The 17,464-nt window shown below is 36.5% G+C and overlaps 1 protein-coding gene across 2 annotated transcripts; it reads left to right on the forward strand.

Annotated features, from left to right (window-relative positions):
• The first annotated feature begins 8,219 nt into the window (after window positions 1-8,219).
• On the forward strand, window positions 8,220-9,861 carry LOC108358938 (uncharacterized). Of its 2 annotated transcripts, XM_017610467.1 has the most exons (4): window positions 8,220-8,330; window positions 8,475-8,880; window positions 9,371-9,492; window positions 9,557-9,861. In XM_017610467.1, exons 2-4 carry the CDS (start codon window positions 8,493-8,495, stop codon window positions 9,611-9,613), a joined length of 567 nt encoding a protein of 188 aa, XP_017465956.1. In that variant the 5' UTR covers window positions 8,220-8,330; window positions 8,475-8,492; the 3' UTR covers window positions 9,614-9,861. The 2 variants fall into 2 exon arrangements, with proteins under 2 accessions (XP_017465956.1, XP_017465955.1); XM_017610466.1 differs by having other exon boundaries at window positions 8,220-8,880.
• The last annotated feature ends 7,603 nt before the right edge of the window (window positions 9,862-17,464 follow it).

Here is a 17,464-nt window from a genome sequence, read left to right on the forward strand (position 1 = left end):
CCCAACCGACACGAGGGGCCAAGTCCGCATGACGTACGGAACTTTTTGTTTTTTTTTTGTTTTTTAGTGCCGAGCCGTGGAAACAGGAGTTTGTTAAGTGTCTAAGCTAAAGATAGTATCTTCTATACATTATTCTGAAACAAGGCGCTTATTCCCAGCCACCTACAAATCGTACAGATACAAATTACACATCAAATTAAAGTACTCGATCTGAAACTTTGCACAAACTTTTCAGATTTAAGGCCAGTATGCAGCTCTCAAGAAAAGCAAAAACTCCATATAAAATGACGTACAAGAAATAAGTAAGAAATTTTCTCGAGTCAAATTTAAGGCAGTACGCAGTTCTTAAGAAATTTTCTACGGTTTCTACTACGGTTTTCTAAAGTTTTTTGTGAAAAAAGAGCACAAGGCAACCCAGGCTTGCAACAGAAATCTATGCTCGCTCCATTATTTCTTGAGGAACGAGTGAGGCGACAGGCTCAGATGTCAAAATTCCTTGAACACACACACGAAATAATGGCAATTTTTATTGGCCGTTTTCTTTAGAGCTGCATACGGGCCTTTGAGATTCATTGAACCACATTTTCGAAATATTTGCGTCGAAAGATTTTAAATTTTTTACATTGTGCAAAGCATTGCTACTTTCATTTCGATAGGCAGCGTCTCAGTGGGACATAAAAGAATGAAAAATTGTTCCATTTATTCGTGTTCGTCTCTATTTTTGTTTCATATCGATCAAAGCATTGCTACGTTCGAGTGCATGTAGGCAGCGATACAGCAGATCTGCAAAGAAAATTTTCCCTTTGGCTCTGTACATACATACACAACGTTGTTGCATATCCATACATTCATACACACTATCAACAACAACATTGCTATTTTCGTGCGAGTGTGATACACCGGAAGATCTGCAAAGCAAAAATGCTGCTTTTGCCTATTTGTTTTATTTGTATTATAAATCTATATCTAATATGTAAAAATCTCGTGTTACGGTGTTAGTGGTCGAACTCCTCCTGCACGGCTCGACCGATCTTTATGAAATTTTTTGTGTATATATGGTGTATGAGAATCGGATGTAAAGTATATTTCATAACGCTAGGTGCAGGGGGCGTGGCACCTCCCATACAAACCGAATTTTTCATATTGCATATCTCTGGAAGTGTTCATGGTAGACTACTCGAATATGGTATGGAGATATATAAAAACAATTGCATACTTATGGAGAAAAATTGCGGTTATTTAAAAAAGAGGCGTGGCACCTCCCATATAAACCTAATTTTCCATACTGCATATCCCGGAAAATGTTCATGGAACAGGTATCGAACATGGTATGGAGATATATAAAAGCAATCGCATACTCATAGAGATAAATTGTGTTTATCAGAAAAGGAGGCGTGGCACTTCCCATACACATCGAATTTTTCATACTGCATATCTCTGGATGTGTTCATGGAAGAGTACTGGAACTTGGTTTGCACAAGGTATTTAAATCAGTCGCGTGGTCATGAAGAAAAATTGGGGCTATTGGAAAAAGGGGCGTGGCACCTCCCATGGTAGATTACTCAAAAATGGTATGGAGATCTATGAAATCAATCCCATACTCTTAGCGAAAATTGGGGCTATTTGAATAGGGGACGTGGCGCCTTTCAAACGCACTGAAACTATTACGTATTTTTGTATGCATGTACAGTTTTGCTAGGTTATTTAAGACGGCAATGGAAATATGCCTTCTGACAACCACCAAACCGTAATAACTATTAGAAGGTAAATGCGTTACTGAAAATCATGAACGTGAACTGTTGGTGAAAATGTTGGACCAAAATGTTTCAGTACAAAAAATTTATTTTGGGCGGGACGAAGTTCGCCGGGTCTGCTAGTATCTATATATAATCGTACAGAGACAATTTATAATCAAATCAAGGTGCTCGACCTGAAACTTGCACAAACATTTCAGATTTAAGAATCATTCGATGTACATATTTGCACGGAAAGATTTTTAAAATTTTACACTGAGCAATTTTAAATGTAGAACTGAATCTCACACACACATTCCCATTTTCAATTTCCAACAACAACAATTTTGGGCTATATCATATCTTTATTTATAATTTCGTATAATTTTAAAATGCTAGAGAACTTAAAAAAAAATCTTGACGGACGAACTGAGGGATCGGTAAATTTTACACTCTCGATAAATATGCGTTTCTGAGAATGTGATTATTTTAGTACTCTGTTGCGGGTTAGAGAAAGGCGAGAACTCTCGCCTTACTCGAAAATTAAGCCAAGTGCCACAAGGGATTATTTTGCGAGATTTAGTCTATTGGGTATTTGCACCTCAGCCTGGTGTAATTAATCAAAATCACTTCTATGTCAATGCTAACAAAATAATTAGTAAATTGATTTCAAAAGTGGATATGTGGATCATCCGGTTCTGTATGAAGTTATTCTCGCTAACTTTAAAGCACTTTCATTTAACTTATTAGCGCTGCCTCAACACGTATATAAATCCATCAAGCTACATGGGTGTCTACAGGTCGAAAAACGGCAAACCAAATCGAGCATGTTGTGATAGACGGAAGGCACACTTCCAGTGTTTTAGATGTACATACGTACACTCCGAGGGCCAAACATGAGCTCGTACCACTATATTGATGCAGCCAATTACATGCACCCGCTTCGGTGGGGAAAAAAAATGTGCGCCGAACAATGCAGGAAAAGCTCAACGTCGCAAGCTGCAATCAAAACAGACGGCCAATTGATCCCCCACTCGACTCTCATACCTGCTGTTAGAGAGCAGTCATCAACAAAGCGACATACGCGAGCAGTGGAACCACACTTGCCGCTCATTAGTGGTACTATAAGGAGTGTCAAGAAGCTGCAGATAAAAAAAGGTGCCGCCTACAGGACCACGCTGCGATCGGGTGCAACGCGAGCCATGTGGAACCGTTATAGGGAACTGAAGAGGGAAGCTAGACGCATTTGCCGCAATAGAAGAGAGAGGTCGAAATACGTGAGTGCGAAGAGCTTAAAACGCTGGGCGACAGAAAAAACACCCAAAATTTTTAGCAGAGAGTTGAGCGACTTACGGAAGGTTCAAGACTCCTGTAGGAACAACCATGGCGACCTAGTGACCGATGTCCAGAACGTACTCAAATTATGGAGGGAATACTTGTTGATCCTTTTGAATGGCAGCAGCACTGCAAGAAGTGGACAAGACGAACCGGAGCCCTCAGTAGATGCCGATGGAGTCAATATCCCAGCGCCTGACTATGACGAGGTACGAATAGCGATTATGCTGATGAAAAGTAACAACGCTGCTGGAGCTGATGGCCTGTCAGCCGAGCTATTCAATTACGATGGCAAGGAGCTAATAAGGTGCATGCCCGACAACTGGATCTCAAGTACGCTCTGCCCAATCCACAAGAAAGGCGACCCCGCCATATCATAAAATAAATGTACCTAAATGAGTAAGATTGTACCTAAGAAAGTTACATACATCATTCAATTGTAGTTTTTTTATAAATGTTATTTAAAACAAAAGATGGATGTTTTTTTTTTTTTTAACTGAGCCTATATCTATAGACTACATATAATCTAATGGGAATCGGAGAAGCGTTGTTTTTGTCTAATTTTGGCTACTGAAAAATTTTGGCGAAAAAGACAAAAAAACACACTTTGCGAAGTATACTTCTTTATCCAGCTTTTTATAAAACAACAGGAAAAGTCTGCTTATTTATCCGATTCCTTTTGATAGGTGCAGCAAGTCTAGAGAAAATAATCAAAATGCAGGAAGTAACTTCGAAAGCATTTTAAATATATTTCCAGAAATCAAAAAGCGAATATGGGTCAAATAGCTATAGTTCTCATCTAAAGAAAATATGAAATTTGAAGACATCCTAGACACTGAACTGTATGTGTGAATAAAGGCTGGTTTTCATTATGTCATATTTTGACAACAAAATTTGTCGCCTCATTTTGACACAACTTTCTTTCCTTTATCCCTACCTTTATCGATGATATTATGGGCAAAAACTTACAAATAGCCGCTTTAGCAGCGGATGTGCACGCCTGAAGGCTGCTCTAAATGCAATGTAAAATGTTTAAGATAATACATAATATGACTTTTTTAATTTCTTCCTTTTGACCACTTTTCTTTAGAATTGTTTATTCTTCAAAATGAAACCAAAGGAAATATACCAGCACGGTAAAGGAAAAAGAAAAAAAAAAACTAAAAATGAAATCTAGTGTCTGTACCTTATGTACTTTTAAGTCATCAAACGTCGGAAAAAGGTACAATTGGGCCTATTAACTATTTTTATCGAGCGTGTTGTGTGAAAGACTTAAGCCCACCGTCAATGAACTGATTGAGCCTTATCAGTGTGGCTTTAGGCTTGGCAAATCCACCATAGGCCAGGTATTCACAATACGCCGCGAGAATAGGAGCGACATTTGCCTTCTATTTGTCGATTTCCAAGCCGCTTTCGACAGCACGAAAAGAAGTTGTCTTTATTTCGTCATGTCCCAATTTCGTATCCCCGCGAAACTAAAATTGCTGAATAAAATTACGTTGAGCAATACCAGCTCCGTCATAATTAAGGAGGACCTCTCCGAGCCGTTTGATACCAGTTCCTTTCATGCTATTTCTTTAATCTGTTGTTCGAGATGATAATAAATATCGCATAACAATTTCTGGCGTATACCGCCGACATTGTTTAATAAAAGGGCTACTTCTGTTCTGCCTTCTCGAAATTAGATGGAGAAACAAAGCATGTGGGTCTGGTGGTGAACGAGGACAAAACGAAGTATCTCCTGTCAGCACACAAACAGTCAGCGCGTTCGTGCCTTGGCACCCACGTCCCTGTTGGCAGTTATAATTTCGAGAAAATGGAGAATATCCTTGACTTTAGAACCAGCATTAACACCGATAGTAATGGTGAGAAGTAAAGTCCTCTAGCCGCTCTTACTCTATAAGTCACTCATCATGTCTGTGCTGGTTTATGGCGCGGACGCATGGACAAAGATATATCTGATGAGGCGGCTCTTGGAAAGAAAGATTCTGCGAAAGATTTATGGGCCTTTACGCCTTGGCGACAGAAACTACCGCAGCCGATGGATCGTGAGCTGTATGAGCTTTACAATGACATGGACATAGTGCAGCGAATCAAAATACAACGGCTACGCTGGCTTGGTCATGTCCTACGAATGGACAGAAATGCCGTAGCTCTAAAAGTATTCAAAGCGGGTCGCGATGGTGGAAGAGGAAGGCCCACTGCGGTGGAAGGACCAATTGGAGAAGGACTTGGCTTCACTTGGTATTTCCAAATAAGCGCCAGTTTGCACAGAAGAGAAACGACTTGCGTACTGCTTTGGACTCGGCCAAAATCGTATAGGCGGCTATAGCGCCAAATGAGAAGAAGAAACATTTTGTGTGACCCAGATGCATTTGCTCTAGCGAGGCATGGTCTAGATCCATCAGCAATGTATGTCTTATTTAGCAAAAGATTCAGTTGGTTATTTTTATGTAACTTGCGAACTTTAGCTTTCACAAATTGGACAGATAAGAACATTGTACTTTCTCTTAAAACATAGCCATTTGCGTAAGTCCTTTTTGGGTACTCGCACTGTTTTAAAGTTTGCCGTTTCTCAATTCCGGCTTTTCTATTTTTTATCTTTACTTTCGGTCTCATTTTGACTAATTCTAATAACAGTTGATTTGTTTATTTTAAACTCATCACACATCATTTAACGGAAGCAACACTTTTTAGTTTTTCCAGAATACTGGTGGTAAGTCAAAGAAAGGCAAAAAATTCAAATTTTGTGTGGGTGGAATGCACAAACAAAGTACATATGTTGTAGGTATTGAGGTTAAATTATTTTGAAGGTGGTTTTATAAAGGTTACAATGTTTTGCTTTAGAGACTTGCTTTAATCAAGGAATTGCACGTATTGTTGGTTGCTGTTACCGTGTACGCACTGTAAATATGTTTCATCGGATAAACATAAATTAAGTTACGAACAATTATAAGGCTCAGCCTATGAAAAGCGCTTTTTGAAAAAAATTGGTTTTGAAAAAAATTTTTTTTTTTGTATAGGAGGCCGCCCCGAAATTTCGTCCTGACTACGCCCATGTGTGCTACCGAACCATTAGTGAACTGCGCAATTTTCAGCTGGCGATTAGTTATCATGAATAGACTTATATTTTTGCGCATGCTTTTGCGTTTTTGCATGTTTTTGCAATTAAGATTTCTTAGGAAGAATTTCTTGATTGGAAGTGGATGCTGACGGACGAGATTCTTAGCGTAACTAAACTTTAGAATACATTGAGCTTTCCCATGAATGTTGTAAGCGCGAGTTTTCTTGATTTCTTTTAGTAGAAATTATTCAGGAAATTTGATAAAATATGCGTAATTCGTGAACAATTTTAACTTTATTTTTTTGTTTTCGTTTGTTTCATTTATTTTTTTTTAACTTAACTACGAATAATTTTCGTATGGTTCGGCTAATAACACATTTGCCTCGTCAGTAATAGATTGGCGTATGAGACATAAAAGAAAAAATGTCAAAACACTAACTAGAAAAATGTCAAGTTAAACTTCCGGAGAGGAGGCTTTTTTCTCTTTTCTGGGACATCGTTTGGACGGTCAAGTCGTGCTAAACAAAAAAAAGTTCACGTAAAGTATCGGTTGAAATCATTGAAATTTTGCATAGCAAGCATAAAAAAGGAATCGACTATTCAATTAATTAAAGCGCGAAATATAAAGATGTAATAATATTTAAAAAAAAAAAAAAGTGCCAGTCAGAGATCTTAGAAATTTCGAGCCCATCAGACTACGACCGCGTGGCAGAGGTGGTGAAATTTTCTAAGCCCACATTTTATCTGGAGCCTTGAGATAGATATCCGAGATATCCGCTAACTTTGGAAAGATTATCCCCGGCACCTTTCTTGGCGGACGCAGAGCAGAACGACCTAAATGTCCAGGCTGTCGCCCATGTGGAACGGCAGGTGCTCCTCATACTGTGCATGTTCGCATATACACACACCTTCACCTACGTGATACGCGACCTACAGGCTTATGTACGCCTGACCATGGTGGTCAACCCAACGGAGGGATCTACCATTTATTTTGTATATTTTTTTTGTTTACAATTACTGAAAAATTAAGGCCAAATACTTTAGCATTTAATCTAACTAATTCAACCCCAAAACTTTACTAGGTTACTTAATTTAGACTTTCCTATTATTACGTGCACTGCATTGAGTTAGAAAGTGCACAAGTCGTACCAATTTAATTACCTTTTGGGGGAAAAAAGGTGCACAAAACATTTTTTTTCTTCAATTTTTGAAATCTCGAAATTGCCTTATTTGAGTTAAAAAGGAAAAAAAGAGAGAAAAAAAAATAAAAAAATAAAAAAATTGTATTCTGCGAGTATCTAGTGTGGTTAACTAAAGATGTATGTAATTTTTCTAATATTCTTAATGATTACCACTATAACTAGTTAACGTTTTCAAAGTAAAATTTGGTTTAATCATGAATTGATGCTAATGAAAAGCAAAAATTAAATCTAGCCTTTTTAATACATTTGCAACCCCTACTTTAAGTTTTTGTACACCGCCTCTGGCGATTCGTAAAGTCTTAGCGATAACGTGAGTAACAAAATACGACCATTTATAGTCAGCGAGTACATAGGTACATTAAAACAAAAAAAAAACATAGACTGAGCGACAAATCTAATATAGTATACATACATACATATATATTCAAGCATGTACTGTAATTCATACCTCTGTTAAGCACCAACTCCCAGGTCACCGAGCATCTCATCAGGCACCTGCTGACAGCGATCGGGACAACAACATGTAAGTTTGATTTCATTATTTGCTCTTAAATACCTATGTATAGTAGATTTTTCGCAAGAGAGTAGCTGAATTCCAACAACCACTCTAGAGAGAGAATTAAGGCTCTGTTATGCATACTTGGCATTGCTTGAGAGTTGTCACATAAGGAATCTGTTAAATGAGCTTCGCGTGTAAGCGGTTACCCAACGCACAGCATTACATACGTAAAAGTCTGTTGGTTTTTGATTTCTACGTAAAAATGGTATAGCAGTGCATGCAATGCCAAGTATGCATAACAGAGCCTTTAAGCTTGCGCAAAGTTATAAAGCAATACCTATTTTTCGTTTGTTCTCCTGTCATGTTAAACAAGTTACACTCTTAGGGCCGGTTGTTCAATGCATGATTAACATTACCATCAACCGGGGGTTGGTTAATCGTCTGGTAGCTTGAATTGACAGTTTCGTTTGCCCCAAATTCTAATTAGCTGACGTCGGGTTAGTTTGATCATTGTGAATATTTTAGTAAAAAGTTCACAAAATTTGCATTGTGAATAGTCAAAACCTACATGTCAGCTGAGTTTTGTTTACATTTTTAAATTTCGTGCATTTCGTACCGGCTGTTGTATTTATATTTTTTAGTGAAAATTTAATTAAACTATGGACTCTGTAAAACAATCCAAATATCGGCTACCGAATTTCACCAGCACAGAAGAGAACCTGCTGCTGTCTCTGGTTGAGCAGCATGCAACTATCCTCGAAAATAAGCGGACTGATGCTGTTTCCTGGGAAGCTCAGAAAAAAGCTTGGGAGCAAATTGATAGCGCCTTTGAGGCTCAGATGGGCATAAGAAGAGGACCTAAAAACCTGCGCGAAAAGTACGACAACATGAAAAGAAATACCAGGAAGAGCTTGGCGGAGGAAAGAAGGGAGATTTACCGAACGGGTGGTGGGCAGTATAAGCCATGTACTGACCCCAACACCGAGAGGATAGCGCCGCTATTGGGTCAGTCGGCAACCGGGTTGTCAAATGCTTATGATAGCGATGGTAAGATTCCTTGTGGATTTATATATGTAAAAAAACTTGTAGTCAACTAATTAAGCTGGTGACATTTTGGCCAGTTTCGAAAGTTTTTCTTTTGCGTATGTATTTAATGTATATTTTAGAATAGAATCGGCCTTCGGAGTCGGCGTATAACGGTAATTTCCTCCTCTTTGTGTGACAACACCGACACGCACGCAACAAATCGGCCAAAAACTAACATATTTAACCCGTTCCCATACTCCATGATTTGCAAGTTTTACAGGAAGTTGTTCCCGTACGCCACGTTCATATAAGGTTTGTTAAAGGCAAACAGCTTTTCCTGTAAAACCTTCAAATCATGGAGTACGGGAACAGGATAATTGTATAAGCGCAAACAATTATTATTATTCAGTTACACAAAACCTTAATTTTCTCCACCTTGCAAAAAACAAGTAATTGGTTCTGTTGTGATTTTTAGTATTGTATTCCGATTTTTATTATTATATCTTTTCAGTTATTTCATTTGAAATTTCGCCTGCAAAGGAAGGTTTTCTGGCAGGCACTGAAACTCTAGATGAATCAATGAAAGGCTACGAAGGAGAAACTGTAGTAGAGGCAACTGAGGCAGCAGAAATTGTATTGAATTATGTTATAAGTACATACAGTACATTTATCTAAAATTTTTATTTTTATTTTTTAGGAAGCAACTGATTGGAGTTCATGGAACCCAACTCTTCTTCGAAAGAAAAAAAAATGAAAAATTAGCAGCAAAAGGCGAGAAGAATGTCAATTTAGATTCACAACAAATTTTTTGGTAGGATGAAAACAGGAGAGCAAGCGAGAGACATGAGTGGTCGAGAAAAAAGCACGCTCTGGAATTGAAAGAAGTAGAAATGAAGTTAGAACTTCTTGAATTAGATATAGAATTTAAGAAGAAAAAATAATGTGATCTTAGCTTTATATGCTAACGTTATACATATAAACATATCGATATGTGTATGCATGTGTAAGTATTTTATTTATTTATTTATTTATTAGAAATATAATTATGAATAATTATATTACATTACGAAAGGCACTAGTAGCTAAGACTATCGGCCTGAAATAACTCTAATAGATTGTTTACTTAATTATAAATAATCATTAGAATAGAATTAAATTGAATAAAAAATCAGAAAATAAAATTATATAACATAGAGAAGTCCAATTTGATATATGAAATCATAAATACTTGACATATTTTCTAGTGAAATCTCTTTTAATAAATCTGAAGGTTTCCCGCCTTTGAAGATATTCTTTCTGCCGTTGTTGTACTTGGTGCAGTAGTCTATTATGTGGATAATGGACAGTGGACAGTTACACGCTGAGCAGATTGGAGCAGGCATCCCTTTTAGAAGGTGTTGGTGAGTCATATTTGTATGTCCTAGCCGGAGTCGGGTGAAGATTTTTGTCTGCTGCACTGTTGCTCCTGTTGGTATAATTGCTTTTAGGCGTTTTGGATTTATGGATTTATAACTGTGTTGGTATGTAATTCATTTCTCCATTACAGTTGAGTAATAGATACTATCGACTTGTCTAAGGATGTCCGTTTTAACGAATGAATCAAAAAAGAAACTAGGCATATTGCTGACGTTTTTTGCTGCTTTATCGGCGCGTTCATTGCCAACAATTCCGCTGTGTCCAGGGACCCACATAATTTTTATTTTCGCCTTTTGCTGGGACAATTTATTTCGAATTTTTTCAATTAAAGGTTCTCTGCTGTTTGGGCTCAAGAGAGCTGAGACGGCTGATTTACTGTCCGTGCAGATTATATATTTTCCCTTAGTAGAGAAGGCGTAGTCGATAGCGAGGTTTATTGCAATCGTCTCGGAGGTAAATATCGAGTTGTGTGGGAATAGAAGACCCGTTCTAAGTATGCATCCCTTATCAGAGACGACAGCAAATGAAGTTGAATCGTTTTCTTTAGAGCCGTCAGTGAAAATAAAGCTCCAACCTTTGGCAACCCAATAGTTCTTGATGTCTAAGAATAGCATTTGGTATACAATATTAGAGGTGTTTTGTTTTGGATACATGAGTAGGCTGGTGATGACATTGGATGAAGAGAGATCCCAGGGTGGAAATCTCGATGGTAAAGTTAACATTGGCTTAATGGGAACGTTGAGTTTCGCAGTTTCTTGAACTACTCTGTATATAGCTGATGCTCGCTTCATTCTTGTGGTTCTTCTGATGACATTTTTTAAGTCATTGTTAATAATTGGGTTACTGGAACAATAAATCCTTGGAATTAGACGAAGTGTATTATACCGTATTCTATCACTCATTTCAGGAAGTCCAGCTTCCGCTAAAATATTTTTCGTCGGTGATGTTGGAAAAGCTCGAAGGCTTTTACGAACGGCTGAATGGTATACTGCCGACACGCTCGCGATTGTGCTTTTTGAACACTGTCCATATATTGGTAGACCGTAATCAATGACAGATGTTATTAGAGACTTTGTTAGATTTATTAAAGTATTTTGGTGAACATTACTATATTTTGAAGCAAAGTATTTTATGAGATTTAATCTATTATTAAGTTTACGTTTTAGGTATTTACAATGTTCCTTAAAGCTAAGAGTTTTATCAAAAATTATGCCTAATATTTTTAGATTAGTAACGTTTTCTATTATCTGATTATGATAGGTCAAGTTAAAGTTACTACAAAGTTTTTTCTTACATATATGTAATGTTTTACATTTACTATAGGATAGGCTAGCTCCGGAACTATGTGCCCAGAGAGAAATATCATTAAGTAAATTATGGAATATGTTATTTACTTCGTTTAAGTTGTTTCTTTTTGAATAAATAAGTACGTCATCAGCATAAATAGAGTGTTTGACGTCGTATTTAGCTAATATATTGCTTATTTCATCAAATGCTATAATAAAAAATATTACTGATATAGGGGAACCCTGTGCTATTCCATTATACAGGGGTACGCTATCAGAGTATTTATTGTTGACTTTTGTTCGGAAAGTGCGGTTTGTTAAAAAGCTTTTTACAAAGTTAAATATCTTTTGGCCAATGTTCCATTTTTTAAGTTGTCTCAACACTACATGTATGCCGATTCTGTCAAACGCTTTTTCGAAGTCGAGGCCCAGTACAGTGACGTGGTTTCGGGTTGAAAAAGCGGTTGACAGGTGATGCTCAAAATACAACAGTACGTCTGATGTGCTTTGCCCAGATTTAAATGCTACTTGATTGGGACTTAAATGTTTTTCTCTTAACGCGAACCACATGATGCGTTTTGCGACGATTTTTTCTAACGTCTTACTGAGACAAGAAAGAAGAGAAATTGGTCGGTAGCTATTGACGTCAGCTTGTGGTTTGTTCGGCTTTAATATTGGCACAATGTCGGCGTTTTTCCAGTTTTGTGCATATATCCCGTTTACGAAAATATTATTATAAAGCCTCAGCAGTCTATTTTTTAGATTAGATGGAGCATTTTTTAATATGGTGTAGCATATTCTATCATGTCCGGGGGTTTTTCCTTTAGCAAACCTTAAGGCTTCGTTAAGTTCTACAATAGTAATTGGCTTTTCTATGAGATTAGCAGCTTCGGAAATAGAAAGGGGGAGATAATCCGATGCACTAAGGGTTAATTTTTTTCGGATATAAATTCTTGATCAAAGTTGGCGTCATTAGAAAATGCAGACCAAACCGAGGAGAAGTGATTGGCGATTTCTTTGCACTCGGTGATTATGCCCCTTTCTGTATTTATAACTGAAATTTGGTTTTGTCTGTAGGAACCGGAAATTAGCCTAATACTGTGCCAGACATCTTTTGTGTTAGTGCTGGGATTGATTGACGCAGTTAGGTTAGCAAAGCAATTTCTTTTAGCTAATTTAGAGTTGTATCTAAAGGTAGCATTTGCCTTTTTATAAATTATTAAATTATTTTCATTTTGTCGCTTTTTATATTCAGCCCAGGCTTTTTGTTTTTTATCCCTCAGGTTTGCTAAATCATTATTCCACCACGGAACCGATGGTTTGTGTAATTTATTTTTTGTTTGGGGTATATGGAGGTGGGATGCAGCATGTATGATCTTTTTAATAGATGCCGCTTCTTTATTGATATTATCGGAAGTGGAAATTTTTAGACACATATCATCACAGGTCTTCTGGAATTTTGGCCAGTTCGCTTTATCGGTAATGAATCTAGGTGGTTTCCTTATTCTATCTTTGTTGAGGTTAGATTCCATCGTGATGATAATTGGAAAATGGTCACTTCCATGGAGATTATTTAAAATTTTCCAAGAGCATTTTGGAGCTAAATTAGCGGTACAAAGAGAGATGTCTATGTTGGTGAACGTCTTGTGGGTTGAGAAGTGGGTGGAGGACCCGTCATTCAGAACAATTAGGTTTGAGGCAAGAAGTACATCTTCTATATTTTTTCCTCTTTGATTTACAGTATCGGCACCCGAGAGGGGGTCCAACCATTAAAATCTCCTAGTAACAAAATTGGTGTTGTTATACTGGTAAGTACAGAAAGGATTTCGCTTGAATTAAAGTTTTGGTCGGGTGGGATATACATTGAAATTAAGGTAAGTTTAAACCCAATGTTTATTTCTATTGCTATTGTTGATATGTTCAATGTGACATCTAATTTTTTTTGCGGGATATCCTGTTTAATTAATACGCATATTCCTTGTTTGCTTGTAGTATTCATGGATAAATTATGATAATACCCAGTATATGATTTGGGTGGAGTAGGAGAGCTCCTATACTGTAAATGCGTTTCCTGTAATGCAATAATTGCGGGATTATATTCTTTTACCAAGAGTTTCAATTCCTGGTAGTTATTCCAATAGCCTTTGATATTCCACTGAAGTACTTTAGTCATTATTAAATAAACAAATATGACACGAAAAGAGAATGGATAGAAATAATGTATTTATGTAAGTAGTGTACTTGTTTTTGCTTTATGTATTTGTTGATCGATAATTGCTGATTACGTTTTGTGCTTTTTTATGTTTAATCTTTGTCCGATGACATTGAGGAGTCATCGGCGAGAGGTAAAGGGTTGGTATGCAGGTAGGCGTTCATTTCGTTTAGGTTGCTCATATGAGAAAAGTCAAGAGAGTAATTGTGAGGTATATTTAAGTAATTTTCTGTATTGGTGTTGTTGTTCAAAAAGGAATGTTGTGAATTAATATCAATAGCTTGGTTATTGTAAAGGTCTTGCGATTGAGTGGGTATCGGGTGTAAATTGAGTGATTGGATGAATGATTGAGTGTTTTCTCTGAACTGTAAGTTGGATTGTGGAATGCAGATCGCCTGCATTTGTGGTGTTGGAGTGTCAGATTGTTCGTTGGCAATGGTCTTATTTGGTGGTTGAGTGTCGTTTATTTCGATATTGTTATTAGGTTTAGAAACGGTAGAAGCAAATGAAAGAGAATTTTCGGGAAGATTTGGAGTTGTTTTGTGTATTTTTATGGCTTCTCGCATGGTGCATTTTTGGGTTACTTTTATTTTTAAAATTTCTATTGCTTGGATGAACTTTTGGCACTTGTTAGAGGAGGCAGGGTGATCGGAGGAGCAGTTTGCACAATACGTGCGCTTACATGTTTCGGGAGAGTGAGGGGGCAAGTTACAATTTTCACATGCTGGCGAGCGTTTGCAAAGTTTGGCTGTATGTCCGAGCAATTGACAGCTCTTACAACGCATGGGGTTTGGGATGTATTGCCTGACACGGACATTTCGCCAAGCAATGTCCATCTTTTCAGGAGTATGGAAGAGGTCGAATGTTAATAATATAACGCCAGTGGGAGACGTTTTTTCGTTGCAACCTTTTCTTTGAAATTTGTAAACGGTGACTACTCCTTGGGAGCTAAGCTCACTCACAATTTCTTCATCTGGCACATTGTTTAGGAAGGGTGCATATACTGTACCTTTGCTGTAATTAAGATTTTCGTGATATTTCACGCTTATACGACATATGCCGGGAAGTTCCTTTAGGGAGAGAAATCTTTCAGCAATGCTTTTGTTGTTCACTAATAGTAAGATGTTACCGTCGCGGAGTTCTGATACTGTTTGGAATTCTTTACTTACAGCGCGAATGGATTTATGAACCGCAAAGCAAGAGTAGTGGGACAGTGGCTTATTTTTGTCGAGAGATTCCAAAACTATGAATTTAGGATTTGCTTTTTTGGTAGCGGGAAGTTCAGGGAAGCTAATGATAGAGGTATTTAGAGATGTTTTTTTGTTTTTATTTTTCACTTTTCTTTTTTTAATTGTTGTGCTATCGGCTAGCAATGCGAACCGATTAGCGCCAATAAGAGGCGGCCCGGGGGCCATGGTTGTTGCACTAAACTAAAGGCGTCTATTTAATTAGGTATTAGCACTGGGTGTAAATAAAAGAAATTAGTTGATGGAAAGGAAAAAGATGTCCAAATGAAAACCCACGTGGGCTATATGCAGACAGCGAAAAGTCAGAAAACACACAAAACGAAAGAATGAACCGCTCGCTATGAGTGACAGTCGGAGACTGCATGTGTAAGCAAATCAAGCAAGTAAGTAAGTAAGCAAGAGTATCTACAAAACGAATGTTCGTATATAATTTAATTTGGAAAAAAGCAATACCGTTAACAAAACGAAATGCTAAAAATGAATGGTATTTTGTAGATACTTCAAACTTGCACTTTATTACACTAAAACTGAATGGGCTATAAAACTGCATACTCAAACATTTTTTAAGAAGACTGAAAAAACGGTGAATTCTTGATGAGACTTTGTTGAGTGTTTTTGAATTTTGTACAAAATGTTATATTTGGATTTACAGTCATGTGAAATTTAATACGGACACGACCTTTTTACCAGTTTTGGCTATTTTTCCATTGTTTGTTTAATATTTATTATTTTTTTATAAAAATACAGCTCATGGTCTAACAAAAACCACTTAAGTCCAAGTTTCAAAGTTTGTATCAAAATTAGAAAAATTCAACAAAATTTTACAGCAACAAACTTTTTAATAAAATTTTCTAGAAAAAGTATAAGTATGCAGTTCTATAGCCCATTAAATTCTAGCTTAAGGTAGTGCAAGTTTCAAGTAGCTGAAAATTCGCATTGATTTTTGATAGTTTTTTTTGCTGAAGGTGTCAAGCATTTTCTTCCATACAAAGTGTGTCCGACAATATTTTTTGTATGGAAGAAAATAATAACACTATCCGCCAAAAAATATCAAAAATCAACGCGAATTTTCAGCTACTTGAAAATTGCACTTCCTTAAGCTAGAATTTAATGGGCTATAAAACTACATACTTATACTTTTTCTACTTGGACTTAAGTGGTTTTTGTTAGACCATGAGCTGTATTTTTATAAAAAAAATAATAAACATTAAACAAACAATGGAAAAATAGCCAAAACTGGTCAAAAAAACTGGTTTTGACTAGTTTTTGCTATTTTTCTTTTGTTTATTTAATGTTTATATTTTTATTTTATTGCGGAGTAAATGAAATTGTAACTCCTTATGCAGGATCGTCGATGCTACATTAGGCTAAGTTTTTCTTAATGAATATCTAAATTTTTGTTTAACTGTTGTTTTTTTTAGTTTTTTTTAATGTTATGGCAAATGCTATATAATTTATTGTTTAATAAATGCGCATTTATGTCTTGGAGATAGTGATTACCCAGCAAACATTTGGAGTCATAAATGAGTCTTAAAGGAGTCCAATTTCGGAGCCTTTACGCTCATAATGAGCTCATTTAAGAGATTAAATGACTCTTATTGGCCTCATAAATGCTTACTTTCGAAGTCTTATTTCACGCTGCTCTATGGGCTGGTTTCTCCAACTCAACTTAACTTAGTTAAGCCAATTTTCTTGACTTAGTCAAGAATAAGCTATGTAAAACGTAGGCTAACTTTTGACTTAAGTCCAAAAAGTGGCTAAACTAAGTTAAGTTGAGTTGGAGAAACCAGCCCTATGAGTCTTATTGGCCATATTTTTTTACTCTTATTAAACTTCAAATACCATGCACACATATGCGCAAATATGTATACATACCACAGTGCATATAAGCATTTCAACATACATATATACATACATTTAATAGCAGCAGCTGCATCTTAATTTTGTTTATTTTTCGTTTTCTTATTATTTTCAATTTCTGTATAAACATTTAGATATAAATTTCGAATCTTTATTGTTTTTATATTGGTACAAAGTGCTGGCTCATAACTTGGATCATATATGACTCCTAAAAGATTTTTATAAGAGTAAAAAAATTTTTGTTTTTGAAACTCATATTTCTTACTTACCTAGGCCTCTTTCGGACTCATATATTCTGAACGTTCAGAATATGTTTGCGGGGTAATGGCATATATGATTGTAACCTGTAAGAAAATAAAAAAAGATTATATTTATGGTTATTTGGTTGGATTAGAAGTTACCTTGCAAAATAATCTCGGATTAAACTCGTTCTGATAAAAGAGCATTCCTGGTCCAGGGTCTCAGTTTCGTAGTTATCTTCTAGCTAGGTTCTTCAAAGTCAATGTTTTCTTCCAAAGGCGGATCAGCATCCTTGTTCTGTCGACCAATATTATGTAAAACACCGCAAGCAACAATAATTGACA

Source organism: Rhagoletis zephyria, unplaced genomic scaffold, assembly GCF_001687245.7.
Source record: "Rhagoletis zephyria isolate East Lansing unplaced genomic scaffold, Rhagoletis_zephyria_1.1 Rzeph_scaffold_00316, whole genome shotgun sequence".
Classification (NCBI taxonomy): Eukaryota; Metazoa; Arthropoda; class Insecta; order Diptera; family Tephritidae; genus Rhagoletis; species Rhagoletis zephyria.

Coding starts and splice junctions, on each gene's coding strand:
- LOC108358938 (XM_017610466.1), top strand. CDS start 8,493: ATGGACTCTGTAAAACAATCCAAATATCGGCTACCGAATTTCACCAGC. Junction 8,881..9,370: donor AAATGCTTATGATAGCGATG/GTAAGATTCCTT, acceptor ATATCTTTTCAG/TTATTTCATTTGAAATTTCG. Junction 9,493..9,556: donor CAACTGAGGCAGCAGAAATT/GTATTGAATTAT, acceptor TTTATTTTTTAG/GAAGCAACTGATTGGAGTTC.